At 44.8% G+C, this 15,953-nt stretch overlaps 1 protein-coding gene across 1 annotated transcript in view; it reads left to right on the top strand.

Annotated features, from left to right (window-relative positions):
* snd1 (staphylococcal nuclease and tudor domain containing 1) overlaps positions 1 to 15,953 on the top strand; it is a 168,152-nt gene that overhangs the window by 24,292 nt on the left and 127,907 nt on the right. The window contains exon 11 of the mRNA XM_047575138.1: positions 7,170 to 7,271. Coding sequence (XP_047431094.1) covers positions 7,170 to 7,271 — 102 coding nt within the window. The remainder of the gene's footprint in view (positions 1 to 7,169; positions 7,272 to 15,953) is intronic.

The following is a 15,953-nucleotide window of genomic DNA, read 5'->3' as shown; positions in this document are numbered from 1 at the left end:
AAACACGAGCGGGGAGAGACGTCTATGCCACCGAGTGACTCACTGTTACGCCCACTCCCTCGCGCTCGTTTGTGTTCGTGTGTGTATCTGCGTTGAGTCTCGATTTTTTGTGCCTGTGTGCGTGCGTGCGCGCGTCTCTTTGTGCGCTGTAATGTATCTGCGTGCCTGCGCGGTTGAAGTAGGGTTAAGAACGGTGCCGATGTTAGCACATGGAGTGGACAACTCGCCGTTCTTATATAAGGCAACACAATGACTGCGGCCTCATCCGCATTCTACTACTCGCGGCCCTTCCCACTCGTCTAACCTCTCTTCGGTTCACCTCTGCGTGTGTTGACTTTGTAGATGATTTAATCTCTCTGTATTTCTCTCCCCGTCCTGTCTGCTGCCGTTCCCTCCTCTAAACAATACCTCTCTTGTGTTTTTTTTTTTAGTTTTCCTCTCTAATTGTTTTATTTTGAGCCCACTCGTACAGTTTGGTGGCGGCGTTTCCACGTCTTCATGCTTAATGATGCACGTGGAAGCGAAAATGTGTTCAGCCTGGAAGTCTTCAGCGCCACCAAACCGACATCAAAGAACTACAAAGTCGGACTGTGATGTGGTTTCGCGCTGCACCGTTCAGGCATAACATTATGACCACCTTCCTCATGCTCTGTAGCTTCTCCCTTGTGCCTCCAAAACAGTAGTGACTCATCAGAAATCATCAGGGTCCTGTGGGTAGAGGGGAGGGGCCACTATAGATCATCCCACAGATACTTAATCAGTTTAAGATCTGGTGAATTTGGAGGCCACGTCAACACCTTATGTTGTTTTTCATGTTTTAGTAGTTTCCTAAACGGTTTTTGTGTCTGTGTCAGGCTGCATCCTGCTGGGGATGCCTGCTGCCATCACAGAGTGTCATTGCTATGGGGTGGATGTACCTTGTCTGGTCTAGATTGGGGGTGCATGTCTCAGTAACACACTGCAAAAAACAAGATAAAAACACTAAATCTGAGGGCAAAGGAGCTAAAAAGAAGTGAAATTATCTTGCTGTATGGACAGATACTTTCACTTGAAAAGATTTCTTAAATTCAGATTGTTAAATCTAGAAATAAGCAAGTTAAACACTTGAAATAAGAAATTAACTCTCTAAAGTTTTTTTTTTGTATTGGTAAAAACCAAATAATTTGCAGTAACATGCACATAAATGACAGGTGCAAACTTTTTTCCAGCAGAACATTGAACTGAGAATCAAGATGATCAGTGTTACTTATGTCTCCTGTCAGTGGTCATAATGTTATGCCTGATCGGTGCACGTTCAGTTCCTGCGTAAATGGAAATGTCTTGTCATACCAGAAGGGGGCGATAGTCTGTATTCGTCATTCAAAAGAGTAAACTGTTACAGACAGGCTTAGGTTTGAGGCTGGTCTAGACCCTTCAGTACTAAACAACAAGGCCATTACAGGCATCGCAATCACAACAGCACCGGATGTCACACGCCCCTCTTGATTGTCATTTCATTATCATGCCCTCGCGGCGCAGGTGCAGAATGGCTCGCTTTGATAACTCTAACTAACAAACCATTGTGCAGAGCTCGTGCAGCAGTCGGTGTACAGACGCTGGATGATCAAATAGTTAATAAATAATAGTAAATTCAGATTAGATAAAGATGCAAAATGAGAGGAAGCCTTCATTGTGCCCATCGTTTTGTTTGTCTCGCCTGCTGCCGAACAGCCAATCAGAGTGATCTCTCCGACTCATTCAGCTGAGAATTAAACATCCTGAATCGTCGAAAAAAAGCTGCCGATGCGTTTCCAAATATTGCCAACGGTGCGGGACATACATCGCTATTGTTCTGCTGGCATGATGAATACTATTTCACGTCAACGTGCGCAGTCAAGACATCGAGGTCTTTAAAAGGTGCTAGAATATGGAAAATAAAAACGTGTTGTATTGTGAGGCTGCTAATTAATGTAACCCTTCAACAAAAACAAAAAAATCAACATCTTACAATAAGACGTCGGACCAAACGGCGATAAAGAGCTAATAAGTAATAAAGGAAAGGAAGGAAGCTCGGATGCTTTATTCAGTTTGGCTGAAGGTTCTGTTATGTTTCGTTGGCTTCCTAAAGCCTCATCTCGATGCATATTCAGCACGGTCGCGATATTATTTTTGAAACATGCACCCAGTTACATCAACGCAATCTTTGAGAGCCTTATCTTCTTCTCTCCTCCTGCTCCCCTTCTTTGCTTCCCTTCCCTCCTCCCTACCTCCTCCTCACGTCTGTCCCCGTCCTCCCAATATAATTTTTGGCCATGTGTGGGTGTGTGCGCGCCCAGAGCACCCCTCCAGCCCGGCAAGACATGCTCTGACCTCAAGTTTGGGAGCACGATGACAAGGGAGGAGGGTCGGCCACCTCGTGATTCACTTGTGCGCCATTGGCTGGGCGAGGCAGATTAGGAGCCAGTCCCCCCCCCCCCCCCCACACCTCCCGGCCCCCTTCCTCACTACTGGATGAATATTTTTGGCCCTGTTTAACTATTTGGCTGTCACTGTTGAAAAATCAAGGACTTGGCTTGTTTTTTGTGTAAGTGCAGGAGAGGACAAATGCAGAAGGGCTGCAACGGAAGGCGATGTGACTGTTGCTCAGAAAATATCTTGGCCACGGCGTAGTCGAGCAAATGCAACCTCAAATAACTTTGAACAGGATTTGTTTCTATTAAAGTCTTTTTTTTTTTGGTCGAGAGAGGGGTGCAATATGTCCAATTTCATCCAGTTTAAGCCGTCCAAATCTGCTCCGGACTCTCGGCACTTGAATATATTATGCGATATTTAAATTTTTTAGCAGGCGCCACTGTGATCGCCGTGTCCTTCTGCAGGGCAGGTCTGACCGTCTGTCTGGTGCAAAGATTAAAAACACAACACTGCACACGGTGTGTGTGTGTGTGTGTGTGTCGCAGTCTGGCTGCCTCGTTCGCGGGGGCTATTGTGCCGTTTTAGCTCGCATTTACTCCGTGACGTCCGTATTGATGACCACAGAAAACACAATGTGGGCCACAACCCGTCACAGCTGTCCCGGTATATTCAGCTAATTCTCTGTTTGTTTTTATGGCGCTACAGGTAATTTCTTTCTGAAGTACAAGGTCTGTTCTTGTGCTGGTTGCAGGATCAATTTAGCTAAATTTAGTAATGACTTGAGTGGAGACATTTGTATCCTGTCTTTGTGTTTGGGTTGGATTTCGTATTGTAGTCTATAATCAGCCATATACTTAATGCTCTTGCTTCAGGAAATGTATGCCCTCTTTCTTCATTTCTCTTTCTTTCTCTCTTGTACTGTTTCCCTCTCTCCATCCCAACCCTCTGCAGGCATTTAATGTTTATGCATGCACATTTGACTTGGGCATACAATAGTAAACGTTGACTGTTTGTCTACAGCTCCCAGTGCACTGCTTAATCAAAAAATAATGCCTACTTTGTCTAGGACACATGCACATAGCAGTGTTTTTTTTTTTTTGTTTTTGTTTTTTTTCTTCCATAAAAGATAGATTTCACACAAAACAACTGGCCCCACTCAGTCAGCTAAATGGAAAACTAAGAACTAATACTCTGCGCTCCCACAAACCTCACAAAGTATGACGTGCTCCTGAGTCATGATTTCACCCTTGACGTTTGAGAAGCAGCAAATGCTTCCAGCAGCAGCAGCAGCGGCAGCAGCAGCAGCATCCACACATTTGCAGCCCAGACCCTGCAGCCCTGCGACACTGTACAATCCAGCTAGCGCCGTGCCTCTGCAATAGTCAAAGATGATTCCTGAGCTGCAGCGGGTAATTTGGAACGAAGGGAATTTACCCCAAATAGAACAAAAATCCCCCTGAGGACAGTGAGAGCAAACTGTTGTTATTGGGTTACGGTTGAGAAATGGCAGTGACTCTCTCCACTCTCTGTAACCTTCCCGCAGCTGCGTATTAACAGTTAATGGATGATGTACACAGGGTTCGTCTGGTCGGGAGTAATTTAGTGTTGCTGATGTTGTCAGTTTATCTGGAGATTGAAATCAACTCCATAGACAAATAATGAGCCTTTCCGTCACAGTCTTCTTACTGACACAGTCATCAGCGTGGAGCGGCTTTTTTAATGTCTCGTTTGATTGGCAGAGAGGCACATTTGTTTTTGAATAGTTTAAATTGGACTCATCTGTCAAGGAATGCCTTATGTCTCTTTGAGCAGCACGGCAGTCGACCCTTTTATAGCTGGAATACGAAGCGGACGACGGCAATAATAAAATTGTAGTTGTAGCCACTTGAAATCATACTAGAGGGTCACGATTACAGAGATGTGGTGGCATGGCCTTTGAATGTTAATTAAATTCAGCGAGTTGTCGTGATGGAATATAAAGAACCAAGTTGAACTAATGTCAACCTTGAGCCAACGAAAATGGAAGCTTCTGATCCGGTTGATCTACGTATCACACAAACCGCAAGTATCTACCCCCGTCCCTGACACTGTCCACCAGCTTCTACCGCCAAAGTCACAACGCTGACGGCAGGATGGGAGCGTCGGTTAAACCCATACCCAGATGGCTCCCTCTGAACACTAGCAGTGTTTTTGTGTTGCTTATTTCCCTTTAGAAAGATGGTGTGGGAAGTGTACACGGGGGTTACCTAGGCAACAAGTCCCTGGAATGTCCAGAAGTTACCAACTGTCGGCTACAAAGCGATAGGTGGAAAAGAAATCAATGCAGAAAGGCATAGAGCTGAATTAAAGGTGTTGACCAATGGTAGCATACGTTGTCTTCCAAGAACCAATGCACTTGATTGACTTATGACGCAGGAATAGTTTTACAAAACGGTGCATGACTTCGGCCCCTACGACCAAATTCTCCCATGCTGATTCCGGACTTGGACAATCGGTGGGTTTCTTTTAAAAAGCAGTGACGGCAAGAAGAGCTACATCAGTCCGTACCGCGGCAACAAAAGGCTTGAACCTCCACTAGCTACCAGCGTAGTGATGTCTTCGTCATTATCTTCCTCACATTCCTGCGTTGGCCACGCAATGGTGACAAGAATACTCCCAGCTAAGGCAAGGTCAGAGCTGTCCGGTGCGTCACATCGGATATGGACATGGAAAAATGTGACCATTCGTGTGTTCTGTCTCTTTTTTCTGTAGTTTGAACATCTTCTCTGATTGTCTCATTTTCTTGTTTTCTGACTCTTTCACCTTGCCGACTTCCACTCAGTCTAGCCCCCGTTCCCCATAGACCTTCTGAAAGATGCAGAAGTACTGTCTTTTGTCCTCCTTGTCTACCTCCCCGCTCCTTGTGCCTAATTGGCAGAGAGTGCTGACATTTACACTCTTTGCCCTCAGTGACATGGCTGTCTTCCCACCGTGAAACAGCTTATTAGTTGGAAATGATTCTTTTTTTTTTGTCTCTCTCTCTCTCTCTCTCTCTCTCTCTCTCTCTCTCTCTCTCTCCAAGGTTTGTTCTTAACTTTTCCCCCGTTTAAGTTCTCCCGTTGTTTTTGACCTATCGGAATCCTAATCTGGTACATCAGTCAGTGTCTGGGATTCGTCTTAACGTGATGCGATACGACACGACGATCCAAAGGAAGTATTTCTCCCGGAGCAGCGCCCGGCGTGGACCCCGGTTGTAGTTGGAACACAAAGTGGACGAGGCCCACTGAGAAATGTTGGGCTGCTGTTGCAGTCGGTTGGCTAAGCCCGCAGCTTGGGCACAAAATGGAAGAATCCTGGCTGGCAATGTTCCTTAAAAGCCTCACCATCCCAGTAACTTGATAGGGATAAAATACCTTGACGATAACCCCCCCGAGTGACACAAAATTGGCGATATGAGCCGGTGCCTGAACAGTGAGGGATTTCAACTGGACATGTGTGATTTTTAGCTCTTAGAGTTCAATGCTATGGTCATTCCATTAGCAAAAGTACATGGGAAGAGACAAAAAAATGGAAAGTTATTTAACTTGAAGGTTATTACAGTCCTACTAGGGTTGTAGGAAGTTTTCAGTTGAGTTTCCAGTTCCTTCAGATTCTTTTTACCAGCCACTGCTGGTTAGGCTTTCAGTTTAACGCCATGAATATTTGTCCCCCACAACATTTGCTCCAAAGACCGTAATGGAGCCATAAGCTCCACTCGCTTCGCATGCTTCGCTCCCCATGTGTCTTCTCTCCACATCCATCTGCCCAGCTGTGTGCCACACCTGGCAGCCCCGAACAACTGGAGAGTCATTGAAAACTGAACGAAAACCAATCGAAGAGAGAGGGGGGTGGGTGGAAATGTGGAATTAATCCAAGCCCGCCTGTTCATTTGGTTGGAGTGTCGCTCGCGTTTGTGCGGCGGATCATAATGGCGCTCGTAGAAAAGCGTGGGAGGCGCCGGGGCGGCCCGCACACGGGGATTGTCATTCATAGCCGTATCCGTCCCGTTGGCGCCTGTCGTTCGTTTTCCCGCTGCGTCATTGTCATTTGCGGTATAATTTTTATTTTTTTTTTATCCTGCCCCTGCAAAAATGACACCTGTCACTCTGTGTGTGTGCGTGTGTGTGTGTGTGTGTGTTTGTCTATTCACACTCTGGGACCGACAGCCTCCTTTGAAAATGCAAATGGGTTCTATTTGTGGCCTGCTCCTGTCAGGGAGTGGGTGAGCGTATTGAGGGAAGTTTTTCTTTTTTTTTTTTTGTGTGTGCAGCTGTGCGAGTGGCGCGTGGCTGCATCTTTGTATGCGGCGTGTGTACGTGCGCGGTGTCAGCTCGCCTTTGTGCATCTGTTTAACACCGTGTCTTCGCCTTGGCTGCGCGTGTGCGCGTCTTTGTGCGCTTGATAACGGTATTTTGATTTTTTTGTGTGTGTGTGTGTAATGTGTCATTATTGACAATGAGAGAGATGTTTGCGGAAGGTGAGAGTCTGACTGTGTAATGGGAATCGCTGCCTTTCACACGCCAATACATCAGTGAGTTCCGAGTCCGGTCTGTCCTAGGATTGAAATAAAAAAAAGAAAAGAATGAAAGATAAAAGATGCGTCAGAATCTATGTCTACGTTTACGTGTATGTTTTTCAGAGTTCTGCATCCTAAGAGAACATGTTGAGCCACGAACTCGGAAAGTGCAGCGTGAATAACCATTTTTCCTTCCCCCGTTTCTCCTTCCCAACCCCTCCTTCGCCGTCCCATCTCTGCTCAGGAGAAGAACAAGGACAAGGACAAACGATTCCGTCCCCTCTACGACATCCCCTACATGTTCGAGGCCCGTGAGTTCCTGAGGAAGAAGCTCATCGGTAAAAAGGTAAGAAGCGGCGAAAGCTCGTGCGCGCGACTCTCGTCGCGTGATCGCGGCCGATCAGATTTAATAAATAAATAACAGCTCTAAATAGGAATTCTCCTGCAGCTGTACAAATGCTCTGACAAGCCCCCCCCCCCCCCCCCCCCCCCAACAACCCTAACCCTCAACACCCACGCGTTTACCGTTAGCTAAATACATTTCTGAGCTGGATATCTATTTCTCTCTGTCTCTTAGTGTGAATACCAAGCACTTTCGGCAGATGCCCCGGGGCTTCGTGTTGGCCCGGACGCACCCTTTAAACAAGCAGTGTTGATTTCCCCCTCTTGTGTCTATTGATCTACTGGGTCTGTACACCTTGGGGGGCCCCATTATTTACACGTATCTGACCCAGCGGAAACCTACACTCGGCTAAACGGCACCCAAGGCACACACCGGGTCTTTCGACGTTTGCCTTTTTTTGTGCTAGATTTGAATACACGAAGTGTGAATTAAAGTCGCTTGTCATGGGAAGAAGAAAAGAAAAAAAATTGATTCAAATTGGGTTTTGAAATGTTACAAACGAGCACTGATTTACAACTAAATCTGAGATATTGGAATGTTCCAAACATCATATCGAAAACGATCCTCCGCGCTGGAAGTTGATTCTTGTCCGTGGTCCACCTTTCAATAAAATTACGCCTACAATGCAGTCGTTGTCTGCGCCGTGGCAATTTAGCCGCCTCCAGTGCCAGTAATGGCGTGGAGAGAAGGCGGATGTTGCTCAAAAGCATGCCCAGAGCTGTTGTCCACAGCCTGGGCTAAATGATGCTTTATATTATTCCCAAAAAAGGTAACTTTAACACTTGTCAGAAGCCCAGGGGCTGCATTATAATGGGGACCATGATGGAAAAGACTGCACTTTTTTTTTTTTTTTTTTTTTTTTTTTTTGCAATCTGCAACTGCAGAGGGGTATGAGACTGTCAAAATACCGCATTTATGCACCATCACACCGCCAAAAATGACTCCCCTAAATAGAAGTCATCTCATAAATCCAGATATAATTCATAAATAATCCCGTCTCACGCACTTTCCTCACTGTACGACTGAGTTATATATTAAAAGAAATGCGCTACGAGCCTGATAAACACAAAAAAACATGCACCCACTCAAAGCCAAAAAGCCAAGAGAGTTCCCTTTTGGCGTTCGGTACGGGAGTGAGATTCATATCCCTGTCCCAGCCTCCCATCACGGTCGTTTTAATCATCCTCATTAATGTTTTTCTAATGGCAGAGAATTCAGCCGTAAGCTGGCTTTTGACAACTGAGGCGAGAATAATGATTCCGCTGTTTATTTGTGGTGTTTGTGTTTGGGAAATAATGAATGCGCGCGTAATGGGAATTGCGCGGGTCTATAGTTGTGCTGAGGTGTAAAAAAGATACTGTAAAGTATGCGTGCAGACTTTTTTTTTTTTTGTAGAATTGCATACTCGCATTAAAACTCGTAGATGGTTTATGGACATTGCGGTACAGACGAAGTCACCACACACATTCATTTAGAACCTGGAACAAACATGCAAACCTGTCACCCTTACGCTGTCACTGTTACACGTTTTCTCAAGCAAACTCCAACGGTAAGCAACTCGGAACACGTACAGTAACGACTGAATAAATTAAGTCGGCGCGTAATACTTTGCACTGTAAAATCCAACAATCGCCCTCGACGTACACGCACGCGCACGATAGCTGACAGCGCTCATATCAGACCGCGCCGTCTTCATACCCGGTTTGATTTCACAGTATTTTTTTTGCTCAGACTCAAGGGTGTTTCAAAAGTCAACTCGGCTTAAGTGTTCCCGTGCCTTTCCGAGCCTCGGGCAAATTGCTGTTTGTAGTGTTTATCGGAGAGGAAAGTATGCATGATTGTGTGTGCGTCAAAAGGGGTTAGCGTCTTAAGCGTGTTGACTATGCATGTTTTCACCGGGGTGAGTCAGTGGCCCCGTTTACATCGCGTCGCTGGAATGCGTCGCGGGCGATCCGGTGATTTGCGGACGGCTCTGAACGCAGGCGGAGGTGCGCTCCGTTTGAGAGATCTGATCACTCGAGCTGCAGCCGGAGGTGGTGGTGGTGGTGGTGTTTGTGGTGGTCATCAGGGATCTGTTTATCCACGCGCAGAACACCGGGAATGCAAATGAAACCTTGACCACTTAATCAGCGGCTTTTATTATGTGAAGAGCACTGCAAACTCACAGAGCACGTTCAAAACCCAAGGCAAATTACCATCTCGTCTGTCTTGCGCCGGTCTGATAGAATCACTGTTTTTTTTTTTAATCTCTGCGTTTCTCTTAAGATCCGTCTCGATGTGGCCTCCCACTCCCTTTCTCTGTGGTTAAAGCGGCACTTTCATTTAAATAAATGTCTGCTAAGACGCTATCGCCAAATGAGATAACGCAGCGCTGACTGAACCTGTGGCTCCCTGATATAAGCATTGCAGTATTTACATATATTCTTTATTAATATTATACTGGTGTCTTTTAACTTACTGCTCATGTAATCTCCATAACTGGATAAATGGACGTCTGGATATGAACGAGGAATGATGTAGACATCTGGTTTGCTGAGAATGAAATCCAACCCCAGTGCTCCTGCTGTTTAGCTAACTTTTAGTCAATATAGTATCAAACTGTAAAGTCAACCAAGACTGAACTCTTTAAGAATGCATCTTTAAATTGAGCATACACTAATCAGGCATAACATTACGACCACTGACAGGAGAAGTCAGTATATATCAATTGGGTTCAGATGATGATCCGGCTTTTACCTTGAATTCAATCCTCCAGGCAATATATAGACCCCGCCATCGAGGCTGATATATATTTATATATGTGCTGTTCCACGTATACACAGTACAGTATATGCCACTATATTCATCTACATTTGATTAGTATTGAAGCGGGATCTCCCAAGTGTGTGCTCACGGGGTCTTTGAAGTGAGTTAGGTTTAAATGGAGAGCTCTCGCCCATTTGCCGGCAGCGCAGCTTCTTCCCTCCCCACAACTAAATCAATAACAAAAGAGCTCCGGAATGTTGCTCCTTTCCCGTGCATTTGCTTTTGCCGCCACACAAGGCGAAAGCTCTAAGTTAAACCTTCTCTCGCCATGTACTGTTTATGAAATAATCACCATCTCTCCAAAAACTCCAGGGTTTCGCCGATGCAAGAATCATCTTTTAGCTGCCGTGGCAACGAGGGAGATTTAGTTTGGATAAAATGATCACAGGCTTGCTGTCGGTGAATATTTATTCGCGAGCGCATTACTTAACCCTCGAGGCTTTCTGGTTAATCTATACTCCCTTGGCCTACTTGTGTTCTCAAGTTGGATGCAGGTATATGCACAGATGCATGTTGCACTCCCAACAAGGAGAGAGGTTTAGTCGACCCACTTACTGTCATCCTGTCTCTGAACAGTAAGCTCTATGGAGACAGATTTGGAGCAGTAAGCATTAGTAGAACACCACAGTTTTCCCTGAAAATTTGCTCGAGAGAGAGCGCACTGCTTTTATCTTTTTCTTTCTTTTTTTCTTTCTTTCTAACACAAGCCCAGACTACCTCAACTGTAGGGTAATTGAAAGTTGACCTGGTATATTTAAGAGGAAATGCTTTTTTTTTGTGTGTCCTTGAACCACAAAGGAGCATTGTTGAGTAATTTATAGACTGGGACTGCAGATTTATGTCAGATTTCCACGTCGCGTTTCTCAAACTCGACTCGCCCCCAAAGCTGGGCGCCCCTTCCGGTTGCGGGGGTGAGTTATGGGATTGACCCGCAGGTGTTCCCCTTTTGACCGCGTTCAAAGCTCAGGAACCGCCTGAGCTGGCGGTACGTCACTTGAGTTGGGAAGACAAGCAGATTTCCCCCCTGACTAAACCTTCTAGGACGTGACTAAGCATTAACCACCAGTCTCAGTGTGTTAATGCTCAAAGCCCTAATACTGCTGCTCTGGTTTAGGAGAATGAAGCTACATTAAATACTTTTTTTTTTATTAAACCCCCTATTTCTCATCTCCATAAGGAGAGCACGTTGCTTTTGATCTTCTACAACGCATATCTAATATCCATATTCAAAAGAAAGACTTTTTTTTTCTCCTCTCTGTTTTTTTTCTTTGCCCAGCAGAGTCTATATTTGATAGCTCGCTGTGGCAGGAAAAGAAGTTGCTGCAATACCTGATCTAGTTTTTGAACGTAGACTTCACAGTGGCTCTAACAACAACGGTGTTTACGTTTGATCCGTTTCATGTTAGCAGAACGCTTAAATTTACTTTACACGAGCCCGCATTGAACATAAAAATTAATTCTACCTTATATCCAAAACCTCTTCTGGGCTACATCCTCAGTAGCCTAAAGAAAAATGCGCCGAGGCATTTTCCCTTTTCTCCTTTCCCCGTGTCACTCCGTCTGTCTCCGTCTTTCTCATATATATTATAAATATATACCCACCTCCATTGAAATGGCAGCGCTTGCATGGTGACATAATCCCAAAAAGCTTGATTTGGCTAACTTTATAAGTAGTGCTTCTTGTGCGCCTGGGTCTCAGCCTCAGCAGAAAAAAAAAAAAAAAAGTCCAATGGAAATGTTGCATTAAGCCACTTATCAGGGTTGAGCACATTCGGATAATCCGGCGTGCTCAAAGTGGCTCCTGTTATGCAGCTGCTTGTGTAGCACGGTTGGCGACAGAGTTTTCCCCTCGTATTGGTGGGCGCGTGAGTGTGCCAATGCGCCGAGGACGCCTCGTGTATTTGATGTGTCGCGGGGGGAGGCGGGGGCCTCGAGGTGTTTGGGTGATCGAGCAGATGTAAAGCGGGTAGACCTAGGCGTCATCAGGTCCCGCAGATGAAAATCCAGATGGGGCTTCCTCTTTTGCCTCCTTTTACTTTTCTCTCTGCTTTGTGCTGTCCCAGAGAAGGTTTTTTTTTTTTTCCTTTCTCCCCTCTCTTCATTAAAAGATAGCCAGCTGCGATTATAGCCTCCTAAAACACAGCAGCGACTTAAGCACCTCTCTTGCACACACATGGTTTCTTTACTCACCCACACACACTCGGTTCTCTTACCATACCTTCCCCCTCTTCACCATTATTCCTCTTATTCATCTTAAAGCAATCGCCAATCGATGAAGTGAATAATATTAATCTCAATACAACATAACGTTGTTCTCGGAAACCAGGGTCCTGACATTTACTGTATGTGGATGTTTACATCTCTACGGGAGTAGATTCCATTCTCAAACACTAGGGATGTCATGATTAAAGTTTTCCTTAGTACGATTACTGTCAGAATTTATTACGATAATCAAGATTATTATGCGTTGATTGATTTCACATATCTATTCATATGTAAAATCACATTAAAACTCCGTAAAAGGTCTTAAAGTTTCCTTTATTTCTATCTTTTGATGCTAAAATATAATTGTTACTAATTATATGATACAATATTTGCATTTGTACACACATACACCTGAGCAAAAAGAAAACAACTCGATGAAATGTCGGATCATTTAATGTGTAGCGTCAGTCACCAACATCATGCGATATTGTCAACAGACCAGCGTGTAGTGAGAACGTCAGCGATCAAAAGAGGAAATAATAAACAGAAACGGACATGTGGTGTTAAACTTCTGGGCCACAATAACCTCGTTCTTTAATGATAAAGCGAGCGCCTTCCAGCGGATCGAGACACTTGAGAAAGTTTACAAAGTGACCAGTGGTGACCGGTAGATTAAGAACCCTAAAGAGTAGATACTGAGCAAGATAGTTATCTGTTGTTTACCTTAGTAGTCCCAAGTACCTGAGACATTTGAAGGAGCGGCGGCTAGGACTTAGGATTGGCGACCCGCCACTGGAAGCACTGCGTGGGTGTTGCGTAACTCTGTTTTCGTTCCGTTTGAGTTGCCCTTGACTATGGTTCCGGAATACTATTTTCTGACGGTGTTCAGGAAACGCTACGATCAATTAATTGTAGCGCTTGATACAGCGATTAATTGTGAAATTGAGTAATTGCGACGTCCCTACTACACACATAGCTGACACTGGTACGATCCATGTATACCTATGCACTGCTAGCCACCACTGTTTCTTTTTCTCCAGGCGGATTAGTTTTTGCTTCTACTTCCTGCTTCACTTTCAACATTGGCGACTGAAACGTTTGCCGAACCTTCGCTGAAGTAGAGTCACACAAATGTTTTTTATCTCCGAACTTCCCCGATTAACCTTTCCTTGATGTGTTCTGTCTTTACTGATCCGAAACAGTCGATTCAAAAATTGCGGGGACGAAGAAGGAAATACTACAGTGCAAATACCCTACTACCAAGCGGACCGGTGAAGACTCTTGCGGTCTGCATCGCTGTGATTCGTAGTTACGTTTCTAGGGAGTTGCACGTCAGACCACGGCACTGGGCTCTGCTTGGGTCCGTAAATGGCGTTCCTATAAGCAACACATAGCCATCCATATGATGCAAAAGAAAATAGGATACAAACCTGGACGTCTTCTTCCATTGAAGAGGTATGCTTTGCTAACCCTAACCCTAACGCTCACGTACCTTAGACACTTTTAACATTTCTTTTTTAACAAATTAAGCTAAAGTAACTCATGCCTTAATTACTGGTTAACCTTATTCTAGGATTTATTTTGATAGGTATTCACCACTGCCGACCAGGAACACCCGAAAGGGCTGAAGTTTTGTAGATGCTCTGGTCCGGTCGTCTGTCCAATACAATAAGGCCTTTGTTGGCGTTGTTCAAATTCTTCCATTTTCCTCGGTTTTAAAACATAAAATTTGAAGAGAAAATGTAATAAAAAAAAAAAAGACAAAAGAGAATATATTCCACCCACTGACAGATGATTAGTATTACTCTTCTGACCTGTGATTAGGTCATGGACCATTCCACCAAGAGCTCCAACGCAGATAAATGCATTCATTTATTTGTTGGGCGATTGGTTTAAAATATTGCGAAAAGAAAAAGAAACCAGCTGCGTCTACTGAGTAAGATGGACTATAGTGCCACGTCGCTCATTTCAGTTAAAGCAAACCTAGACCTCCTACACTTTGTCAGGATAAACAGCGCTTCCCTGCGCTCCTGTCTGCAAAAACCACTCATGCTGAGCCCATGCTGGGCTATGATTGCTGTTACTCATTACATGGCATATGTAGCCTTTCTAAATCGTAGCTCAGCGTAAGCTGTCTAAGGAAAGCCTCGTCGATAAAGACCGCCTCATATTAAACTCATTTTAGGAGGCGTGGGGTCCATCAGGGAGAAGTTTGATAGTGTTTTTAAAGGCACGAGTTGTGACCAACTTGTGTTTGAGTTCATTTGAATATTAAAACTATATGGTGAATTAATTTTATGTGGCTTCTGCGTCTGCCAGGATCAGGTGCCGTTTCTGATTGCCTGATTTGATCCTGTTTAATATTAGATAAAGAGAGCATTTGTGCGTTTGACCTCTTGCTGTGCAGCTCTACAGGCCCGACGGAGCTCAGAGTTGTAGCTTCTGTCGAGTTTTCGATCTCCATCACATGTGGACTAACTTTGCTACTTGATCTTCCAATGTGACGGCGCAGGAAATGGCACATATTCAAAGTGTGCTGATTAGAATTGGATCATTTTTTTTTGTAGATTTAGAAAATCACCCTACGAACCCTCTGTACCACACTCAAATGAGTCAAACGACGCCCCGACAGAGAGGATCCAGCAGCTAGGATGCATCACCCAGAACGTTTTCGTCTCCACCATCACACACGCCCCGCACAGACATGCTACCGACGTGATTCTTTTGGCAGAGTTAACCATATATTCCCAGGATGCCTGTCGCCTCGGCACAACAAACACATTTTGTCTCGCACCTCTCCCGCCGTCCTTATCACTCCCCCACTTTCTAATCCATCCGCTGCCTCTCCCCCCACTGTTCGGCTCTCCTCCGGGGGGCGGGCTCTTATAGATGGCTTTGCCTTATCGGGATATCTGGTGGATGGCCCGTGGAGAATAGGCCTGGAACTCCTCTAATCCAACATAGCTCGGTCAAAGTTTATAATCTGTCATCGCCTCACTTAATGGGGTTTCAATCTGTACATCAGATCTCCTGTTCTTTTTGGTTTTGTTTTTATTTTTGTCGGAGGTCTCATTTTCCTTTGCCATTTCCACTCGAAACACAAATGTAACCAATGCAAAATGTTGGTTCTATAATTTAAATTATGGCCTAGTAGACATTACAAAGTCTATCATGTTTGGCCTGCGAGGGAATCCAGAACTTCCATGATGGAGTGAGGATAAAAGATTAAGGAAATATCTGGTGTTTCTAATAAGGATGAAGTACTATTTGTTGGTTAATAAGTGTGCAAATAACCGGTACTCTTATTATTCTTTATGAATTTAATTTTTCTGTTCCCTTCACTCCTAATTTCCTTTTTCTTTTTCCATATAATCCTCCACATCTATAGCGCATGTTCTCATTTGATCCATATCCACCTGATAAACGTTGTTCGGTGACATTTGCAACCTGCAATCACACGCTTTATTGTGCAGAGGAGCTAATGATGCTCCGCCGCCGTCCTTCTCCTCCTCCTCTTTGTGAGCAACACGCCACGATACCTCAATCTTCTCTTCCTCCCAATCACCGCGTCTTCACCCCGCCTGCGTAATGACAGACTGACACTGTTCTCTCGTG

This window comes from Mugil cephalus, chromosome 22 (genome assembly GCF_022458985.1).
Source record: "Mugil cephalus isolate CIBA_MC_2020 chromosome 22, CIBA_Mcephalus_1.1, whole genome shotgun sequence".
NCBI classification, from domain to species: Eukaryota; Metazoa; Chordata; class Actinopteri; order Mugiliformes; family Mugilidae; genus Mugil; species Mugil cephalus.
Note: the sequence above shows the minus strand (reverse complement) of the source record. Positions and strands in the feature narration are given on the sequence as shown.